The sequence below is a fragment of the Rhinolophus ferrumequinum genome, chromosome 6 (assembly GCF_004115265.2).
Source record: "Rhinolophus ferrumequinum isolate MPI-CBG mRhiFer1 chromosome 6, mRhiFer1_v1.p, whole genome shotgun sequence".
Classification (NCBI taxonomy): Eukaryota; Metazoa; Chordata; class Mammalia; order Chiroptera; family Rhinolophidae; genus Rhinolophus; species Rhinolophus ferrumequinum.
This window is the reverse complement of record NC_046289.1, coordinates 98,304,858-98,328,058: the sequence shown is the minus strand read 5'-3', so window position 1 is coordinate 98,328,058 and position 23,201 is coordinate 98,304,858. Positions and strand designations below refer to the sequence as shown.

Genomic DNA, 23,201 nt, shown 5'->3' with positions numbered 1-23,201 from the left:
ATAAGCAAATTAGGCTTATCCATACAATGGGATACTATTCAGTAATGAAAAGGAATGAACGGTATGGATGAATCTCTGAAAGGTTACCCTAAGTGGAAGAAGCCAGATACAAAAGACTACATATTGTATGATTTCATATATATGAAATTCAAGAAAAGGCAAAACTATGATGACAGAAAGCAGATCAGTGGTTTCACTAAGTGCTGAGTGGAAGCAGAGGGAATTGACTGCAAAGGGGCATGAGGAAATTTGGGGGCTTAAATGAAATGTTCATATGATTGTGGTGGTGGTTATACAACTACATACATTGGTCAAAAGACATCAAACTGAACACTTAAAATTAGTGAATTTTATTTTATGTAAATTATGCTTCAGTAAAGGTGATTTTTAAGTAGAGTTTAAAGGTTTTAAAAAATATTACTCAATATCTACGTTATATATATATATATGCAACCTACTCCAAATTGTAGTTATTCTTATTTCTCATAGTAGGTATCTTATAACTTGATAAACTTGGTTTTGTAACTGCAGTGCAAAAATCATTCTATACGTATGTACGATACAAAGAAACCTTTACCATTTTATAACAACATTTACCACTGGTGCAAATAGATGGTGCAGAGACAAAGCACAGGGTGGCCCCCTATTGTCTGAGGAAGCCAAATGGCTTTAATGTCACCATTCAGCAAAGACCCACAATACTGACAGGGAGAACTAGCTGTGTTCTAGGCATCCTTCAGTCCACCATCTGGAATTTTCTTTACTGGAAGCTGAAGAGAAATCTTATCTCTTGCAACTGATGCAAACTCTAACAACGGCAGATAAAGCAAACCAGTCCAACCAGGGCTGCAGTTTTGAAAGTCACAGGAACACAAAGATGGCTTTGCAGGTCACCTCACATTCAAGGATAAGGCTCTATTCCTCTTAATGGAGAGATGAACCGTCACAGTGTACAACTGTGGGGTGCTGCCATCATTTTATAATACAATATGCAAGGGATTCACCAAAAATTCATGTCTTTTAAACATATCTGACCTATTTGTTTATTGTTATTTCTTCCTACTAGAATGATGACACACCACAATAACAGGGATTTTGTTTCTGCTGTTCACTGCTATCCCTGGCACCCAGAACAATGCCTAGCATATAGTAATTGCTCAATAAATATTTGTTTAATGAATAAATTATGCCTATGTAGATATTCAGTAAATAGTTGTAGAAATTTATATCCATGTAGATATTATTCACAACTAAATGATGTAATAACCTTCCCTCACATTTCCTTTCTTATACAATTTCTTTGATTGGAAGTTAATAATTGTCTTGTTTCCTCATTCATTTTTGTTTCTAAATACCGATTAAACAAACTTTCAAGCAGGATGATTCTTATTTTCTTTTATATATTTCTTCATTACAAAAATTTCCTATAGTATTGGTGTGTATTTAGAATAAAGAACAAATGCTTCTTTATACAATTAGAGTCGTATAGAGGGCTATACCAAGTAACAATAGCACGCTTCAAGGTTTCTTTTAGCTGTTTCTTCAAATCTATTCCTCTGTCTATGCTCTTTACCCTATCTGGAAAACCCTCCACACATTTCTCTATAAATATAGCCTGTTTTCAACACAATCTCCCCAATTAAGACTCCTTTTCAACACTGGTTAATTTCAATCCTTTGATCCACTTCAACTCCCAACAAAAACCTTAAACCCCTTTAGGGCAGGCAATATGCAGTATGTTTTTCCCACTGTTATAGAACATTCCATAAAGGCTTATTTGTTGAATCTGATGGATTTCAGTGAGACTAAAGAAGCATGACGAAACAAAAGTTAATGTAAAGCTACAAAGATAAAGAAATAAATTTGCATATTCAACTATATGCATAAAACCTACCAGTAGTGTCTGTCCTTGGGAAATGAAGAAATGACCTGAGACAACTATGGTGAGAACAAGATACCCAGATTCTTCACTGGAGTCAAAAACCTTGAAGGAGAGAAAGAGAGAGACAGAGACAGAGAGAGAGATGTTTACTTCTGTAATAGTAATAAACTTATCATACTGATAACCAAACTATCTTCTCATGTTGATATTCCTACCCCGATGGTCCCTTTCTTCCACTTAATCTGTAATCATTCCCTTACAGTTTCAAGTTTATCCTCATATAAGGGCTAACAGTCAGGCTTCCTCAAAATGTAACAAAAACCAGTACTTTAAAACAGAAAGAATACTAGATTGAGAATCAAGAGATGTGGGACGCCAGCCAACCACTTTTCAGTTGCATTTTAATAAATCATGAATTATCTTTGGGCCTCAATCTCCTTTCTGTAAATGGGGATAACGCTTTACCAGTGCACTGCGAGACTGCAGAGCCCCTGTTTCTTCAGCCACACAATTTCATATTTCATAACCCCACAATTCCTTATTTCATAACCGCTCAAAACCTGGTGCTTTCCTCTGTATGAGCTTTAATTCGGGAAACTTCTTTCAGAGACAGCAGGTGGTACCCTTTGTCCACGTGTTCATCCCTTCCTCCACCAAGCCGTCCAGAACTCCAGTTCTCTCCTGGACGATGAGATCGCGGCCACGCACGGCAGAGGAACAAAACAGGAAGACTCGCAGTTCCTGACACAGTCAAGTGTTAGACCAGCCCCACACTTTTATATGGAGAGTAATAAACATTCATCTCATTTAATCCACTGTAATTTACATTTTCTGTCACTCAGAGCCCATCTAAATCCTAATACAAAATATAACCTAATCACTCTTCCCACAAGCTGCACTAAAGAGTAACTCTTCCCCTCCACTTCTTCTGCCTCCGCCCGACCCCCGTCCCCTCCGGATCAAGCCATTGTTTCTCAGTCTAGTTGTGTAGGACACAGCTCCCTGGCCCATGTGGTATTATGAGCCTTGCGCTCCCCCGTCTGAAGAAGTCGGTCGCCGGTCGGCCGCTCGAAAAAATAACTCTTGATGACACCCCTCGGTCCTCGTAAGAGAAGCAGTGTCCAGCAGCATGGGGACTGGCTTGAGGAAGGCCTGAGTTTTAGTCAGCTCTTCCACTTCCTATGTAAAGCTTTAGTAAGTTAAAGAAGTGGCCTTAGCTCCCTCTCTCTAAAATGGTAATAAGACCTAAAGAGTTGTGAGAATTAAATGGGAAGAGGTTTATAAAAATACTTTGGAAATTGTAAAGTACTATATAGCACCACTGTCAACTGTTCCCTCTTCCCCGCCCTTCCTTCAGAATTGGGGCATGAGGATGCATTGACCTAGAGAGTCACCCCAGAGTTTCTGATTCAGTAGGTGGAGCAGGACCCACAAATCTACATTTTCAGCAAGCACCCCCAGAGAATCTGTTGAAAGTAGTCTGCCCAACACACCTCGACAAACACTGTCTAATGATAAGGCCCTGCCTATTCTTGCAATCCTGTGCTTGAGTGCTCCAATAATTTAAGATTGTGACGAAACACAAGGACAGTTACAAAGCCTCTCCAGTGCCTAAGTGAATGCCAAGTACCCAGTAGATAATTTAATAATATTATGTTGAACTGATTAAGTGGAAAAAGACAAAGTAGAACTGAATCAAATGACCGACCCACTGTGAGTTTCTACTTCTGGTCAACATAAAGTAATTGGGACTGAATTTTCCCTCCTGCCCAAAACAAACAAACAAACAAACAAACAAAAACTGGACAAATTAGAGGAAACAATAGTTTTCAAGACACTGGACTGATGTAATAAAGGACATGATTCTTGAGAAATAATGGCAACCAAACGAGATGAGCCTTAGCCTTGCACCCGATTACTTCTCGAAAAAGTTTTCAGGCTGAAGTGCTAGGAGGAGCGTAGGCAGAACCTGGCAAGGTGTCCCTGAGTTGAGGCGATAGATAGAGTTGCGGGTCCAGGGAGGTCAGTGTGGCTAGAGTGTGCAGTTCAGAAACCCAGAGAGGGGAGAGCTACACAGAAAGTGAACTCCTGATACCCGCAGAGACCCCTTAAGTCTTCAGCACACATGTGTGTGAGCAAACAACCAGAGCCTAGGCAAAGAACCACCTAAAAGGATTTAAGGGAACAATCCCAGAAGCTCACACATGGCACGGAATAGTGCCTGTTCTCATTATCCAGAGTGAAAAACCTCATAATTTAAGGGACATTGGGTATAGTACTCTGAAGAGTTTGCCTCAGGAATGGGAAAAAAATTAGCTCTGGATCAAATGCTACACTAATCCCACCTGACAAAGCCTAAAAGACTTAAAAGGGTTAAACTGTTTCCAGATAACTTATCCCAGAAAAAAAATCTTAAGAATATTTATAGAAATACAAAAATATCCAGTACCCAACAGGGTAAAATACACAACATCAGGCATCCAAACAAAAATTACAAGGCATGCATAGAACTACTATTTTTAAAATAATTGTTGGACTTCAGGCAAGACGGCGGAGTCGGTTAACGCTGGGCTTGCCTCCTCTGACAACATCAAACTTACAACTAAATTAGAACCACCTGAAGACTAGCTGAACAGAACTCCTGTAACTAGGGATATAAAGAAGTCATGCCAAGACTGGTAGGAGGGACAGAGACAGAAAACGCGCTGGCCCCATACCCACGTGTGGCAGTAAGGAATTGGGAGGGATATCTCAGCTATGGAGGTTTCCATGAGGAGTGAGGGGTCCCAGCCCCACACTGGGCTCCACAGCCCAGACTACCAGTGCCAGGAAGAGGAATCCTCACACCTGGCTGTGAAAATCAGCAAGGATTCCATCCAGAGGAGAAAGGGCTGCTGGAGTCCCATGCATGCCCCTTAAAGGGACCGAGAGCAGACTTACTCACTGACCGACTGACTCGCTCTGAGTTCCAGTGCTGGGGCAGCACTTGAAAGCACCAGGGAGATATAAGGAGGAACTGACTTGTCTGACTTTAGAGTGAGGGCTGGAGGGGCACCTCTCTCTGAGACCACACTGCTGACAGGTGCCGTTGTTCCTTGTTGAGCCCTTCCTCCACAGAGCCAGCAGGCAGATGCTATTGTTCCTTTGCTGACCCCATCCGCACCCAGCCTGCAGGCGCAGGTGGGCACCAAATCTGATTCTCCATCAAACTCACCTCACCCTGGTGATTCTCTCAGAACCTGCTTTACCTAACCCAGGCACCAGCCCAAACCTCTTTCAGTGGCTGTTCCCTACAAGTTGCCAGCTTCAGCCCATGCTGCTGACTGTCCTAAAATCTTTCAAAGGTCCACAAACACCAAACAGGCAGTGGCTGTCTGTGGTGTACCCTATAAGTCTTCCTAAGCAGCCCCCGGCACTAGTGCCTGTCAGCCTCAGTACACAACATAGCCTCTCCCAGGTGCCTCCAAGCCCAATACACGTAGCTACCAAAAACAGATCACTCTGTAGCTGCAACCAGATGGCCCCAGCGGCTGACATATGTCTGTACTGGAGCTCCTCTCAAGAGGCTCCAGAACCAAGAAACCCAGTGGCTGGCTTCAGACCACATCAGAGCACTAATCAATTAGCTCCACAAATGACACACCCAAAGGGTGGACTCAGCAGGCACCAGAGCACCACTATAGCATATCTCACAATGTGGAGTCAACTCCTGCACAGCAGCTTATCCTCTGAAGTCATGGTCAAAACTCACAGACAGTCAGCCTGAGGGTCAATTCCACTCAGTGATGGCCAACAGCAGTCAGGATCAACTACAACAGGAGGGCACAAACAACCCACACCAGGGACACTCCTGGAGCACCCCGCTCAGGTGACCAGCGAAAGGGTACCACTGGGCTCCACAGGACACCTACCACATAAGGCCACCTACCCAAGCAGATCTATCCAATACATAGAAACACAGAGGGAGGCAGCCAAAATGAGGAAACAAAAAACATGTCCCCCAAACACAACAAATCTCCAGAAAAAGAACTAAACAAAATGGAGGCAAATAACCTACCAGACACAGAGTTTAATACACTGATTATAAGGATGCTCAATGAATTTAGCAGAAGAATAGATGAACTCAGTGAGAATTTACAGAAAGAGATAGGAACCATAAAAAAGAACCAGTCAAAAATGCAGAATACAATAATTGAAATGAAGAATTCATTAGAGGGAAAAAAAAGATTAGATGAAGCAGACACTGAATCAGCAATTTAGAAGATAAGGTAGTAGAAAACATGCAATCAGAACAGCAAAAAGAAAAAAAAATTAAAATGAGGTTGGTTTAAGGGACCTCTGGGACAACATCAGGTATACAACATCATAGGGGTACCAGAAGGAGAAGAGAAAGAGTAAGGGATTGAAAACCTATTTGAAGAAATAATGATGGAAAACTTCTCTAATCTGGCAAAGGAAATAGGCATACAAGTCCAGGAAGCACAGAGTCCCAAACAAGATGAACCCAAAGAGGCCAACACCAAGACACACATCCTAATTAAAATACCAAAGGTTAAAGAAAAAGAGAGAATCTTAAAAGCAGCCAGAGAAAAGCAGTCAGTTACCTAAAAGGGAGCTCCCATAAGACTGTCAGCTTATTTCTCAACAAAAACTTTGCAGGCCAGAAGGGATTGGCAGGAAATATTCAAAGTGATGAAAAGCAAGGACTGTGAGAAAGATGTTAGGAAAATCTGCCTTCATTGGCTGATGTTATCTTTTGTCTGTTAGCTTTTTGTTCCCTTGTTCCCCCACATGAGAGACTGCAGATGTGGTATTGGTTAGCTTAGGGTGAAGAAAATTTCTCCCTGGAAGTTCCTCAAAAAATTACGAATAGAATTACCATATGACCCAGCAATCCCTCTCCTGGGTATCTACCCAAAAAATCTGAAAACATTTATCCATAGAGACACGTGTGCTCCAATGTTCACTGTAGCTTTGTTTACGGTGGCCAAGACATGGAAACAACCAAAATGTCCTTCGATAGATGAATGGATAAAGAAGTTGTGGTATATATACACAATGGAATGCTATTCGGCGGTAAGAAAGATGAAATAGGACCATTTGTGACAACATGGATGGATCTTGAGATTATAATGCTAAGCGAAATAAGTCAGACAGAAAAAGCAGAGAACCATATGATTTCACTGATATGTGCTATATAAACCAAATACAACAAAAGAACAAGACAAACAAATGAGAAACAAGAACTCATAGACACAGACAATAGTTTAATGGTTACCAGAGGGTAAGGGGGGTGGTGGGTGGGAGATGAGGGTAAGGGGGATCAAATATATGGTGATGGAAGGAGAACTGACTCTGGGTGGTGAACACACAATGGGATTTATGGATGACGTAATACAGAATTGTACACCTGATATCTATGTGACTTTACTAACAATTGTCACCCCAATAAACTTTAATTTAAAAAAAAAAAAAGAAAATTTCTCCCTCATCTTGTTCCCAGCAGGAGAGACATGGAATGATGCTACTTTCTGTTTTGCCCGCATCAGCAAATGTGGAGAAGTAGTAACTAAGTTATATCAGAATAACATGACAGGCATGTTGCCAGGCTTTGGAAGGCCTTGGGCCGATAGTCCCAGGCAAGGACAGTAAGTACTGTTTGTCCGAATAAACTGGCCCTTCAGCCAGATAAGCAATATTTTTAGCACAGTAACTGCTGGACCCTCCCGGAATTGGCCATTCCCAGAGGGGGAGGCAGGAGCAAGGAGTTTAGCTCTGAGGTACATCTGAAAAAATATATAAGACAGACCTCAGTTGGCAATGTAATTTCATCTTTTGTCATTGGTGATTCTTCATCATTTTAACATTTTGAAAACTTGTATATAACATGCAGCTTACACCACCAGGAGACACCCTGACTTCCAGTGGCAGACCTGGTGAGGTCTGGCTGGTTCTTGACCTCTCCAGTGTTGTTCCCTATGGTTAGCCTTCTTGAGAACTTGTTAGCAGTTTGGAAACTTGTATGCAGCGTGCAGCTTGCAGCATCAGGAGACAACTTAGTTTTCCAGCCACGAACCTGGCAAGGTTTTGATTCCTGACTTTTCTGCTGTTGTTTCCCCACAGTTTGGTGAGCTTTTGGCATCTACTATAATAGTTACTACCCTATACAACTTATTACTGCTTTTAGAAACTCCTTATTAATGTTATTTGTGTATGTAGACAAGTGATTTTTGATCAATAGTAAACATCCGTTGGGATCTCTTAAACCTGTGTGTATATACACTCCTTTAACATAACATTGCTATCAATACATATAGTTTAGTCTTAACCGCCTTTATTTTCTGTCATTAGCATATTCTATTAATTGCCTTTGTCTTTTGCTATTGCATATTGCTAAATAAATTGATTAGATATTGCTAAATAAATTAGCCCCTCTCTAGAGTGTCCTCCCCTTTCTCTTCCCCGCTCGTCATTACAAAGACCTAAAACCAAGACTACTCTACCCAGCAAGACTATCATTTAGAATTGAGGGAGAAATAAGGAGCTTCCCAGACAAGAAAAAAACTAAAGGAGTTCATCACCACCAAACCAGTATTACAAGGAATGTTAGAGGGAGAAGGAAGGGGGAGGGGAGAAAAGATTTTAAAATGTGAATAATAAAATGGCAAGGATGTCAGAAACATGGCCACATGATCTCTTCCCTTGAAGTTACAACAAGATGAACAATGATAATTCAACAAAGGACTCTCTGTGCAACACACAAACACACCTGAGAGATCTGTGCATTGAAACATCTGAACCAGGGTGAACAGGGCAAGATGGAAGGGAGAAGTGCAGAGACAGAGGCTGAGGACACAGCCCGAAGCTCACTGTGGTCCTAGGAAAGGGGAGGATTGAGACTGCAGGTGCACTAAATGTGGCCCCAAGCATTCCTGCCTGAGTGATCAGCATACAATATGACTGAACCCAGCGATTGGAGCAGAGACCTTGGGGCAAAGACCAAATACAGAAGTATGACAGTCATGGTCTAACAACCCTCACTGCCAGGCAGAAAACAAAGCCACAGAGCCTGGCTGCCTCACTCTATCCTCCCAGAGCTCACCTCCCTGTACCATCCAGTGCTAGCAGCAGGTCCCAGAAGAAACTGTAGCAGTGTTGGATTAACGAGCAGAATACCTACAGCCCTAAGAACCGGCGCGACAGTTCCTGAGCAGCAGATGCACACTGCAGCTAACTCCAGTGACACGAGAGGAGATACAGGGGCGAGGCAGCTGTGGTCTGGCAGTTGCCGTTACTTGGAGGAGAACAAAGACATAAACACCCCAGTGGCCTCTCCCAGCTCACCCCACCCCAGCTTTCACGGCTGAAATAATACAGTAATTGCCATGAATAACCCAGGTAACAAGGCAGCTCAGAAAGACAATGAAAAGTCTCCAGAAAATAAACTTAAAAGACATGGAAATATGTGACTTAAATGACAGAGAATTCAAAATTGCAGTTCTGAAAAAAATCAACACGATGCAAGAAAACTCAGATAAGCAGCTTAACGAACTCAGAAATATTATCAAAGAACAAAATGAATATTTTACCAAAGAGAGTGAAATTTTTTAAAAGAACCAAATGGAAATTCTGGAGCTGAAGAACTCAATAAAAGAGATGAAGAATGAAATGCTGAGCTTAGGAAATAGAGCCGACCAGATGGAGGAAAGAATTAGTGATATTGAAGACAGAAATCTGCAAATGATGCAGATGGAAGAAGAGAAAGATTTGAGAGTTAAAAAAAAAAATGAAAGAACTCTACAAGAATTATCTAACCCCATCAGAAAGCAATATAAGAATAATGGGCATACCGGAAGGAGAAGAGAAGGAAAAGATAACAGAGAGCATGTTCAAACAAATAGTCGATGAGAACTTCCCAAACCTATGGAAAGAACTGGATCCTTGAATCTAAGAAGCAAACATAACATCTAGTTACCTCAATCCTAAAAGGCTTTCTCCAAGGCACATTATATTAAAAATATCAAAAATTAATGACAAAAAAAGAATTCTCAAGGCATCAAAGGAAAAGAAGACAGCAACTTACAAAGGAAAGCCCATTAGATTATCATCAGATTTTCCAGCAGAAACTCTACAAGCTAGGAGGGAACAAAATCAAATATTCAAACTACTGAAAGAGAGAAATTACAAACAAAGAATAATACATCTAGCAAAGTTATCCTTTCAATATGAAGTAGTAATAAAGACCTTTCCACATATACGACGCTGAGAGAATTTTCCACCACAAGGCCTCCATTACAGGAAATACAGAAGGAGGTTTTTCTATCTAAAACAAAAAGACAAAAGGAAACAAAACTATGAGCAAGATTACTAACAGACAGACAGAAGTAGGAAATGGCAACTCCTACACAGAATAGGGTGCTATACACTTAAACCTAACATAAAGGATAATGAAGATAAAAACAAAAAAAGATAAAAATAAGAAGACAATTTGCTACTGCAACTCAGAAATGAACTTAGAGCATAAATAGGGATAATTTAGACAACAAAAACATAAAAGGGGAGAGGGTAAAGGCCCCAATTTGCAAAGGGGAATGGAGATAAGATGCATGCTGAATAAAAAGGACTGCTGAATATATCAAACTTTCTTTTACATAAACTTAACAGTAACCACTCCAAAAAAATCCAGAACTGAGATACATAACATTAAAAAAAGAGGAAAAATATCATAGACTATCACCAAGCTACAAAACAGAAACAGACAGAAACACAAAGGCAAAGAAACAATGGAGACACCGAGCTACCAGAAAACACAAGATAAAAGGGCTATAAAAAGTCCTCATATATCAATAACCACCCTAAATGTAAATGAACTGAACTCACCAATAAAAAGGCACAGAGTAGCAGACTGGATCAAAAAACAAAACTCAAGCTTATGCTGCCTTTGAGAGACACATCACAGCTGTAAGGACAAATACAGACTCCAAGGGAGTGGGTGGAAAACGATACTCCAAGCAAATGGCATCCAGAGAAAAGTGGGTCTAGCCATACTTATACCTGACAAAACAGACTTCAGGATAAAGAAAGGTAACAAGAGACAAAGATGGACATTTCATAATGATAAAGGGGACAACAGAACAAGAAGACATAACACTTATCAATATATATGCCCCCAATCAGAAAGTACCAAAATATACAAAGCAACTACTAACAGAACTAAAGGGGGAAACTGAGAAAAACACATAGTACAGGACCTAAATACACGATTGACAGCTATGGATAAATCATTCAAACAGAAAATCGGTAAGGAAATACCAACCTTAAATGACTCATTCGACCAAATAAACATAACTGACATCTACAGCACCTTTCATCCTAATACACCAGACTATACATTCTTTTCTAGTGCACATGGAATATTCTCAAGGATAGACCATATACTGGGACACAAAACTAACCTCAGTAAATTTAAGAAGATTGAAATCATACCAAGCATATTCCCTGATCACAATGCTTTGAAATTGGAGATCAACTGCAAAAAGAAAGAGGGGAAAAAAACATGAATATGCGGAGATTAAACAATATGCTACTAAAAAAATAACTGGGTGAAAGAAGAAATAAAAGAGATCAAGAGATACACAGAAACAAATGAGAATGAAAATACATCGTATCAAAATTGGGATGCTTCAAAAGCAGTATTAACAGGGAAATTTATATCATTACAGGCCTATCTCAAGAAACAAGAAAATCTTAAATAAACAACCTAACATCACATCTAAAGAACTAGGAAAAAAAGAACAAATGAAACACAAAGTCAGCAGAAGGAAGGAAATAATAAAACTTAGAGCAGAATGAAATGAAATAGAGAACAAAAAAAAAAAATAGAAAAAAATTACTGCAACAAACAGCTGGTTCTTAGAAAGATTAATAAAACTGACAAACACCTGGCTAGACTCACTAAGGAGAAGAAAAGACACAAACAAAATCAGAAATGAAAGAGAAGTTATGATGGATACCACAGAAATACAAAGGATCGTACAAGAAGACTATGAAGGACTATATGCCACCCAATTCAATAACCTAGAAGAAATGGACAAGTTCTTAGAAATATATAAGTTTTGGATTATGCATGTGAGTGTGTGTGTTGGTGTGGTGTGGGCAGCAGTGGATAACAGATGAGTAAAAGAAACAACAAATATTCCACATAGAGGATCCAACATGTTCCTAGGCCTTGCACCTGGGGAAACCTCAGCATATGTAGCGTACAGAAGAAAAGATATATAAGCTTCCTAGACTGAATCATGAAGAACTGGAAAATCTAAATAGACCAATCAACAGTAAGGAAATTGGAACCTCCCAAAGTACAGCATAGGGAATATAGTTGATAACATTGTAACAAATATGTATGATGCCAGGTGGGTACTAGACTTATCGGGGGATCAGTTCGTAAATTATATAAATATTTAACCACTATGCTGTACACTTGAAACTAATATAATATTGAATGTTAACTGTAATTGAAAATTTTTTGTAATTTTTAATTAAAAAAAAACCTAAAAAATTATTATTATTATCATGGAGTTTTAATGAATCTTAAATTATCCGTTAAAAATACTATTATTTGTATCATTTTTACCCTGTATGTTAATATCCAAATTCCTCACATAACTGAGACACATAATTGAACTGCTACTCCCCATATGAAATATTAACACTTCTAAGGCAAACAACATAGTGGTTAAAAGCACATCTTTTGGAGACAGGAAAACCAGGGTCTGAATTCTTTCTTCTCACTTATTTTCTCTGTGTCCCTGGATAAGCCACTGAACCTCTCTGAGTTTTAGTTCACTTACCCTATAAAATGGGTATCATATTTGCTTCATAGGGCCATTATAAGAAATGTACCAAAGTGAACACTTACAATTAGTAGCTATCATGTCATGATTATTACGTTATCAAAAAGAAAGTTCAGAGAAGTTACCATTCAAACATTTACTGAGCACCTATCATATCCTAGAAAATATGTAAGCACTAGGAATAAAATTTAAAAAAAGGACAGTTAAGAAAACCCAAAGTATATCTTATGTTGAACTCACACTTAAAAGTTCATTTCAAGTACAAACTTCATATTCTGTTTACATCTCCAGACCAGGTCTTTCTTCTGAGTCTAGACCAGTACAGCCAACTACATATTCAACATCTCCACTTCATAAACATATTTAAACTCAATACATTCAAAACTGAAGTCTTGGATCTTTCCCTCACTGTTCCTCCTTCAATGTTTCCCATCCCCAAACCATCTACCCAGTTGTTCCTGCTAGAAATCCAGAAGTCCTTTACTTTCACCACTTGTACCCAGTCAATCTCCAAGTCCTTTTCTTCTAGCCTCCAAAATGTAGCTTTAATATGCCCAGTTTCCCACCTCTACTGCCATCCTCCCCTCTGCCCCCCGCCCTGCAGTCTAAGCCATTACCATCTCTCGCCCACCACATTGCAGTAGCACTCTAAGTCACCTTCCTGAATCTACTCATATTCTCCTTCAATTTCTTCTCCACACCTTAGCCAGAGTGATCTTTCAAAGATGAAAATGCTTCTACTTAAAACCCATCAGTGGCTTCCTGCTGATTCTCGGATAATGTTCATAAGGCACCTGCCCACCTCTCCAGACAACCTCATCTCACGCTATTATTCCCTGTGTTCTCTATAAGCCCCAGCCTTATTCTGTTTCTTAATTTCTAAGCAGGGCAATTATTTTACATTCTTCCTATAAAAATTAAGGAATGTTTTCCTTTTGAAAGGGAAAAATAAGACGTCGAAAATAAGACATTGAAAATAGGACGTTGTCAGGTTCAACCAGTTAGGGCATATGTGAGAAATCCGCGGAATCTGAAAAATGTGGTAAAACTTTAAAAGCAACCGGCCATTAAAACCACCTTTCAAAATTATTCTCGAATTAGCAGACTGAATTATATTCAGACATAAAATACACAAAAATGGACCAATCTGTTATTATAATCATCTTTTTCAGAAGGGCTGGGCTAACAGATGTAAGGAATTAAAATCAAGTTTAAGTTTGTATTTCAAAAATTTGCTCATTCCACTTAAATGACAGATGGTTTAAATATTAACCCCATTAATAAAATGGCTGCATATTCATTATGAACCTGATTGCTTTACCACATTCATTTTATTAATTTTACTACCTGGCTGCCCATTTCATTCAAGGTCTTCTAAACCCTTGCTTCTCAAAGTGCGGTCCTAGAATAAACCGCATCAGCATCACCTGGAAACTTGTTAGAACTACAGAATTTTCCTCCTCATACCAGCCCTACTGAGTCAGAATTTGCATTAAAAAAAAAATTCCCAAGTGATTTCTGTACACAATGACGTCTGAGTAGCATAGTACTAAACCATTGATTTCTTTCTTACAGCATTACAAAAAGTTTATTTGCTTCCAAATGGTGGTTAATTTATCTCCAGATAGTTAATTTTAATAATAGTAATTCAATTCAGATGAATAAATCAAATCAATAGACACCTATATATTAGTCTATATAAAATATTTGTGTCTCAGACTTGATCTTACCTCTCAACTAGGACTTCAAGTCTTAAAAGTCTCGTTGTTCTATTCATTTTTTCTCTTGAGTCAACATTTTTGCCTCAGCATATGGCCATATGATGAGTCTTCTCTGTAATTAAACAACTGAAATACTAGGAGCAGATTCTTCATATAATTTCAGAAAAAAATGAAAAAACTCAAAACAGGTTCAATCAAGGTTGAACCTGAAAGTTCCCTAGAGAAAACCAACAACCAGAATGACTCTGCCCTCCACAATAATATATTTTTATGCTTTACCTAACATTTTTTTACTGTAGGTAGCATATATTTTTAAAATAAGAAATTCACATGGGACTTAGTGCAGTTCTTTATATAGCTCATCTTTTATTATTACTATTGCACAATAGTCACAGTGCACATAAAATAGAACAAATCTTGTTTTCTCTTTCGTTTTTCCAAAAAAAATGACAGACCTAGGCTGAAACTGATCCCAGCAGGTAGGATGGTTCGGCACAGATTCAAAGGAAGGTACAAATGTTCACTTTTCAAAAGCACTGCAAAAGCCAACCTCATCTCTTTTCACTGTAGCCGTGGCTTTATGCCAAACATTTGAAAACTGTTGAAAAGTGCTGTTCTGTATAAACAATTATGAAGAGCTGTGCAAAAAGAAGGGGGACAATTGCAGTAACAATCAACTCCTTAGAATGGTCAAATGCCCATGGCCTCTGGGTTGCAGAATAAGAATCTAAGAGTTACTGGCTGCTTCTGAGCCAATGCACCCCACCCAGAGGCCTGAGGAGAAAGGGTTTGGAGGGTGTTAAGAGAAGGTATCAAAGAATCTCTTGGGCAGTCTCAAAAATTAAATATGCCCTCAAACATCCCCAGTTTTTAAATAAGATCCTATTATCGATCAGTCACCCTTGAATTTAACTTTTTGTTCACCTCATTTTGCATTTGCAGCCTATATAACAGCATTCCACAAAAGTACAACTGGGTATTTGATGCCTCTTTTGTGGTCCTAGATATACTGATTTCGAGCTTCAAATAGTGCCCCTGGCTCTGATATTCTAGAATTTGGTGAGCAATTCATTAAGCTGTCTCTACTCACATTCACAGCCAAGTCCCTCAGAAGACTCGTCCGTGCACACTGGCTTCACTTCCTCACCTAAGTCACTCTTCAGCCCACCCCTCTGGCTTCCACCTTTTCCCAATACTGAAACTTCTCTTGGTAAAGACCGACAGACCTTCATGTTGCTAAATCCAATGGACACGCTTTAGTCGTCATTTTGTCTCGCTTTGCAGCATCATTCAACAAAGTGAATTGTTCTCTCCCTCTTGAAATAACTTTTGGTAGCTTCGATGGACCTGCATTCTCCTGGTTGCCTCCCAACTCTGTCCCTTGTCAATCTTCAGGACTGTGTCTCCTCTATCTGACCTACAAATGCTACCTTGGGGCTTGGTCCTGGAATCTCATACAGTCTCATGATGAGAAGCATCCCCTTCACACTGACACATTTTCATTTTCATGCCAATAGCACATTTACATCTCCAGACCAGGTCTTTCTTCTGAGTCTAGACCAGTACAGCCAACTACATATTCAACATCTCCACTTCATAAACATATTTAAACTCAATACATTCAAAACTGAAGTCCTGGATCTTTCCCTCACTGTTCCTCCTTCAATGTTTCCCATCTCCAAACCATCTACCCAGTTGTTCCTGCTAGAAATCCAGAAGTCCTTTACTTTCACCACTTGTACCCAGTCAATCTCCAAGTCCTTTTCTTCTGGCCTCCAAAATGTAGCTTTAATATGCCCAGTTTCCCACCTCGACTGCCATCCTCCCCTCTGCCCCCCGCCCTGCAGTCTAAGCCATTACCATCTCTCGCCCACCACATTGCAGTAGCACTCTAAGTCACCTTCCTGAATCTACTCATATTCTCCTTCAATTTCTTCTCCACACCTTAGCCAGAGTGATCTTTCAAAGATGAAAATGCTTCTACTTAAAACCCATCAGTGGCTTCCTGCTGACTCTCAGATAATGTTCATAAGGCACCTGCCCACCTCTCCAGACAACCTCATCTCACGCTATTATTCCCTGTGTTCTCTATAAGCCCCAGCCTTACTCTTTTCTTCTGTACGCTACACATGCTGAGGTTTCCCCAGGTGCAAGGCCTAGGAACATGTTGGATCCTCTACCTGGAATATTTGTTGTTTCTTTTACTCATCTGCTATCCACTGCTGCCCACACCACACCAACACACGCAGTCACATGCATAATCCAAAACCCCAGCGTCCATGTGCAAGAGCCAAACTAGACCAAAAGGAACTGAATGCTAGCAACCCATGGTGTTAAAACAGAACACAGGGCAAAAACATGATAAAAGCAAACCGTCATGTAACTTTATGCAAGGCACTGTTTTAGGTGATTTGTGTATATACATACATATATATATATATATATATATATATAAAATACGTATACATACATATATATAAAATACAACAATCTTATGAAGTAGGTACTATTATGATCTCTATGTTAAGATAAAGTAAACAAGGTACAGAGAGGATAAGTAACTTCACCAGGATCCCAGAAATTCTGTGGCAAAGCCAGGATTCAAATTTAGACCGCTTCCGTGTGATCGCTTGACTGCCTGTAGCCTGACAACTTGTTATGGACTGTTCAATCCTCCCTTCCACACAAGGGATGTGGAACTGGTTTACATAATAATGGTTTTGATAAATGGTTTGATAAATTCTCCACTAGATTAAAAACATAAATGAGGGCAGGGACCATTTATATCGTCTTCACTGATACATCCCCAGCCATCTGAATAAAATCTAAAACATCACTGATGCTCTATCTAAATATCTATTGAATATATGAATGTTTGCTGCTCCCTTGCATAATTATTTGGGAATGTACTGGGTTCCAATCATGTCTTATATTATCTATCTATCTACCCATGTTCTATGTTAGCTATCGGCTAACCATTCGTGCCAGTCCCCCGGTGTCACCTCCTCCTGTTTGTGTGGCCTTGGGGGACTATGCAGCCTGGTGGCGAAGGCCCCAGTCTTCCCTCCTTCCTGGGGGAGGGGGTGAGAGCCTCGAGGTCTTTCCTGCTCTCAGGCCTCACCTTCCACGTGGGGGAAGAAGCCATCCCAGCTTCCAGGCCAGACCCAGGTGGCTCTCCCGTGCCCGAGGGCATGAAGCGGCCATAGCGCTGCAAAGGCCACTGCACCGCGTCTCCACCAGGAAGGCCGAGACCCGGCAGCTCCTTTCCCGCCTCCGCCATGTCCAACCTTCTGGTGTACGCAGCCGCGGGCGCCTGCTAATCAGCGCAGCTAGCCAATCAGGAAGCGAGATGACCCAAGGCCCACCCTCCCGTCTAGTGCGAGCCAATGGGAAGGCCCCGAAGCTCCTGCAGGGGGCTCTCGGGTTGTGGGTGTCTCTGTGCTTTGCGCTTCTCTCGTCTTCGGCAAAGTGGAGGTGGTAACTTCTGCCTTGAAGTAGGGCTGTGCCGTTTAGCGTTGGTCATTGGTCCCCCCTTGCAGCACTCAGGCCCTCCCCTTCCCTCAGGCAGCCCGTGTCACCGTCCAGCGCTGAGACGTTTCCAAAAAACTGGCTGACTCCTTGTAATTTCTACACGCGGGACTAGGCCGCTTTCCCAGGCTGTCTGGACAAATGTGGTCTTCCTCACAGCCACCTTTCAGATGACAACGTCCCTGCCCACTGCTAACCCACCACAGCACAGCCCCAATTCCACCCGCCATTCCGGAAATAGGGTTATTTCCTCATCATCCTGCAGTCCCTGGACATAACTGCCTCCAGACCGTCAAGTTCTCTCCAAAGGAGAGGAGCAAGTGGGTGGGATGCTGCCAGAAATAAAAAGTGTGCCCCAGTCAAACAGGAGGTACAACTAAATGACAGGTCTGGGTGATTTATAGTCGACAAAGCACTTCTACATCTGTTACTTCATTTGTCCTCCCAATAACCTTGGTGATGAATTAAAGAAGCAAAACAGATTATTTCCCCCATTGAATACATGGAAGCAATATAAGGTCCTGAGAGTACAAGCGATTTTTCCAAGGTTACACAGCCAGAGTGGAACTGTGGACGTCACAGTCTCTAAATGTGTCCACCCCATTTGCAAAGAATTTAAGTGTTCATCCAGTCTGTGTCAAATCAGAAGCAATGTATACAGAAGATGGAGGTTATATTAACCAAACTCATAAACTAAAGTTATAATGCAAACATTTTTTAAAACTATGCATACCAAAGGGTATTAAATGCATAGACAATGGTTAGAGAGGTGATAATTTATTCACTCTACACATGACTGATTAAATATCGGCAGTGTGTGGCTATGCTAGTCACCACAGGGGTTACAGAAATGGGTAAGGCTTGCATCTAGCCTTTTAGGACCTCAGGATCTAATAAGGAAGATGGAGAGATACTTACGATACCTGACAGTTAATGCCACGTGAAAGGTATAAACCGCGTGCTCAAAGGATTCAGATGAAGTAAACATCTATGAATAGGAATGGCAGGGGAATATGGAAGAAACTGGTATTTTATATGGAGGACAAGTTGAGAAGCAAAAGTTGTAGAGATGAAGATAGTGACATAGAGCCAGAACACAAGGTTTTTTAAGGAAGATGAGGCCACAAAGGTGAGTTGGGCAGAAAAGCACTGAACAGCAGCTAAGGAGAGTGAATTTTAGTTGGTAGGTAGTGAGGAACATGGAAAAACAATTTTTTTTTTAAAGATTTTATTGGGGAAGGGGAACAGGACTTTATTGGGGAACAGTGTGTACTTCCAGGCCTTTTTTCCAAGTCAAGTTGTCGTCCTTTCAGTCTTAGTTGTGGAGGGTGCCGTTCAGCTTCAAGTTGTTGTCCTTTCAGTCTTAGTTGTGGAGGGCACAGCTCAGCTCCAAGTCCAGTTGCTGTTTTCTAGTTGCAGGGGGCACAGCCCACCATCCCTTGCGGCAGTCAAACCTGCAACCTTGTGGTTGAGAGCCCACTGGCCCATGTGGGAATCGAACCGGCAGCCTTTGGAGTTAGGAGCATGGAGCTCTAAACGCCTGAGCCACTGGGCCAGCCCAACAATTTTTTTTTTAATTAAAGTTTACTGGGGTGAAAATGGTTAGCAAAGTTACATAGATTTCAGGTGTACAATTCTGTAATACATCATCTATATATCACATTGTATGTTCACCACCCGGAGTCAGTTCTCTTTCCATTACCATACATTTGATCCCCTTTTCCCTCATCTGCCACCCCTTTCTCCCCTTGGAATATTTGCATAGGGCAGTAGCAGTATTATAATGGTTGTCCAGACAGGCTAATCTTTCAGGGGCATATAGAATAAACTGCATTCAAGGCAAGGGATATTTGTTACTTATGTTTCCATTAGTCCGGTAGAGCTTGAAGGGGTCAGATTTCAGAAACCTTTTCTGAAGGTCCTTACGTGACACAGCAGTACTGCATTTAATATAGTAGTAAATGGTCAGAAACTTGGTTTCCATCCCTGTTCCACCACTTGCCAGCTGTGTGACCTTGGGGAAGTCACTTAACCTCTCTGTAAAATAGGGTTAGTAAATACCTGCCTTACAGGATCATAGGGAAGGAAAAATAAGATCAGATGTGGGGAAATGCTAGGTAAATTACAAAGTGGCACACGTGTTGGTCTTTCTTTTTGCAGGGTTAGAATGACTTTCCACGGCTCCCTGCAGGCAGGAGGATGGGAGCGAGAGTCTGACATTCGGTCTCAGAGGCGCTCACCTTCCAGGGCCAGGCTGCGGATGCTGTCAGACACCCTTCACAGGAGCAGATGGCGCTCGCAGTTGGACTCCTGTCACTACCCAAGGACACCCGGGGCCCTGCTGCGTTCCCACCTGCAAGCTCCCTTCCTAGACAATGCACCTGTGCTCGAGCTTCTGGGGCCACCAGCATCTGCCAAGAACAGATCATATCTGCAAAAGGAGATAGAAAACCACAGCTTATGACAGAGGCTCTTTAAAAAAAAAAAAAAAAAAAGAAACCACCCCTGTGATATTAAAAATGCAATTTGAGCATTCAAGAGTTCTCAGGTGCTGTAGGTGCTGGGGATGCAGTAGAGAACAAACACGTGTGGCTTCTGCCCTCCTGAAGCCTGCAGTCTAGTGGGAAGGCAGAATGGGGAGCAAATTACTCCCTATTTGTCATGGTCTGTGTTTTAAAGATAAATCTGTAATATTTCTGAGGGTAGATAATTCTATACAGTAAAAGGCACAGATCTTATATGTTCAGGCAGGTGATATTTGACACCTATGTTCTCAAGTAACCATCATCCAAAACAAGATAATGAACATTTTCAGAAGCCCCAAGTTCCCCTAGGAGTTTCTCCTTCCAGTTAATCTCCAACTCCCAGGGGCGACTGTTGGTCTGATTTTTATCACTACGGCTTAGCTTTCCTGTTCCTGGACATGATATATATGAAACCACACAGACTGTACTCTTTTATATCTGCTTCTTTTGCTCAGTGTAATTTTGTCTTTTAGCTTCATCCATGTTGTTATGTGTATCAGTAGTTCATCCCTTTTTACTGCTGAATAACATTCTATTGCATGATAATATCACAATTTGTTCTTCACCTGTTGATAGACATTTGGATTGTTTTTTGTTTGTTTTCAAGCTGCTATGAAGATTTTTGTAGATATGTGCTATCATTTATTCTTCTACATATACGTAGGAGTGGAATTGCTGGGTTCTAACTCTACTTAAAAAAACATACACACAAAGATTTCCATAGTGGTTGTACCATTTGCACTCCTGCCAGCAAAATATGACAATTCCGGTTGTCCTTCTGTCATTTGCATTGCCAGTCCTTTTAGTTTTAGCAACTCTAGTGGATGTATAGTGGTATCTCACTCTGGTTTTTATTTGCATTTCCCTGACGATGAATAATGTTAAGCTCCATTTCAAACGGCTTACTGGCCATTGTATATCCTGTTATAAGAAGTGTCTGTTCAAATATTTTCCCATTATTGATTTGTAGGAGTTCTTTACATATTCTAGATCCAAGTCTTTGGTGAGACATATGTATTGAAAGTATTTTTCCTATTCTATGGCTTTCCCTTTCATTTTCTTAACAATGTTTTTCAAATAGCAGAAGTATTTCATTCTGAGTGAAGTCCAATTTATTAATTTTCAGGTGCTTTTTATTAGTGCTTTTTGTGTCCTGTCTAAGAAATCTTTGGTTACCCTAAGGTTGTACACATATTCTCCTGTGTTTTCTTCCAGATATTTTATAATTCTAACTTTTACATCTATGCACATGCTCTTCCTTGCATTAAATTGTTTGTGTGAAATGAAGTAGGAATTAAGGTTCATTTTCCCCATAGGGTTATAGAATTTAAGTTACACAGGAACAGCCTTCAACCAATGACTGATGGAAATACCCCAATTTCCTCACCCCTCAGGTGCGATAACTCTAAGATTTGTATGATGCCCTGTCTCCCAGAGTTCACCAGTGGGATCAGACTCCAGTTACCGTGATGTAACTTGCTTGGTACTGATTCCTTTTTGACTAACTTCCTTTCCCTGTCTACCACCCCTAGCAGTGTCTCCCAGGATCACCTTTCAAATAGATTCCTTGCACTTGAATCTTTGTCCCAGGGTCAGCTTTTGGGGAAACCCAAATTAAGATAGTGACAAACAAGGCAGATGGTTCGCCCTTAGATGTTTAGATGTTAGTTACATACAAGAAGATATACAAAAGGCATTGAGAGGAAAGAGAGGTCGCTCTCTCATCCAGACCCTCAAATGCCTTGCTGACCAGTCACACAGAATAACAACGCTTGTGTCAGGACTAATGAATGACCGGTGACTATGAGCTAACACACCCCCCCTCTTAGGAGACTCTGACCAGTTTTAAAAAAAACAAAAACAAACCTAGCCCCTGTAGTTAAAAAAAAAAGAAAAAAAGAGGTCATTTATTTCATGGAACATTTCTTGCTCTCAAAGCCTTTTACTGTGTGACTCTATTTTGCAGGTGGCTTAAATGACAGAGGTACTGGCTGCCTGAGCAGTCAGCACCACCGTTGGAGGCAGGCTGCAGGACTGATTTCGGAATTCTAGCACATCCCTTACAAAGCAGACCAGGGATCCCGTACATCCCATCTCCCTAGGATATTGAGTCAGCAAAGGCAGAGATGGCTTCAGTGTCTCTTAGATCAGAGAGAAATATGCATCCTTATTCTGCCTGCCATGCCCCTCAGCAACAGTTCTGGGGACCACACAGAATGATTGAGAACTGATGGTGGCTGTGGGGTTTCCCAGAAAAAGCCAAGTTTGCATCATCAGTCAAGCCAGATGTGGTGTCTCCGTGATGTCAGACCTGGGACAGCTGTGTCAGAAGGGGATGCGTCCAGGGAACTCTAACTCACTGTGAGAAAGCAATTATTTTCAAGTTCCTACTCTGTGTCTCTATTTCAGGTCATTGAAAGGATTTCCACGTGACTGGGCACAGACAATCCCAACCTGTCCCAGGCTGCTGATTATTGGCACAACATGAAGAGAGATTAACACTGATTTTTCCCATTTATTAAAAGCACGCAGAATAATAAGCTAAGTAAAAAAAAAAAAAAAAGTTTGCCAGCTGGTAAATTTACAAAGCTGGTTTAGAGGCAGAAATAGGAATTTCAAGCAAACCCTAAAGAAAGATTATGAACTCATGCCTTGAAGAGAGGGATTATATTTTATTTATGTTGGAATCCAG

At 40.8% G+C, this 23,201-nt stretch overlaps 1 protein-coding gene across 1 annotated transcript in view; it reads right to left on the bottom strand.

Moving 5' to 3' along the window:
• REC114 (REC114 meiotic recombination protein) overlaps nucleotides 1–17,736 on the bottom strand; it is a 72,343-nt gene extending 54,607 nt beyond the window's left edge. The window contains exons 1-2 of the mRNA XM_033107430.1: nucleotides 17,578–17,736; nucleotides 1,895–1,984 (exon numbers count right to left, since the gene is read on the bottom strand). Of these exons, the coding sequence (XP_032963321.1) occupies nucleotides 1,895–1,984; nucleotides 17,578–17,736 (249 nt within the window). The remainder of the gene's footprint in view (nucleotides 1–1,894; nucleotides 1,985–17,577) is intronic.
• Between the last annotated feature and the right edge of the window lie 5,465 nt (nucleotides 17,737–23,201).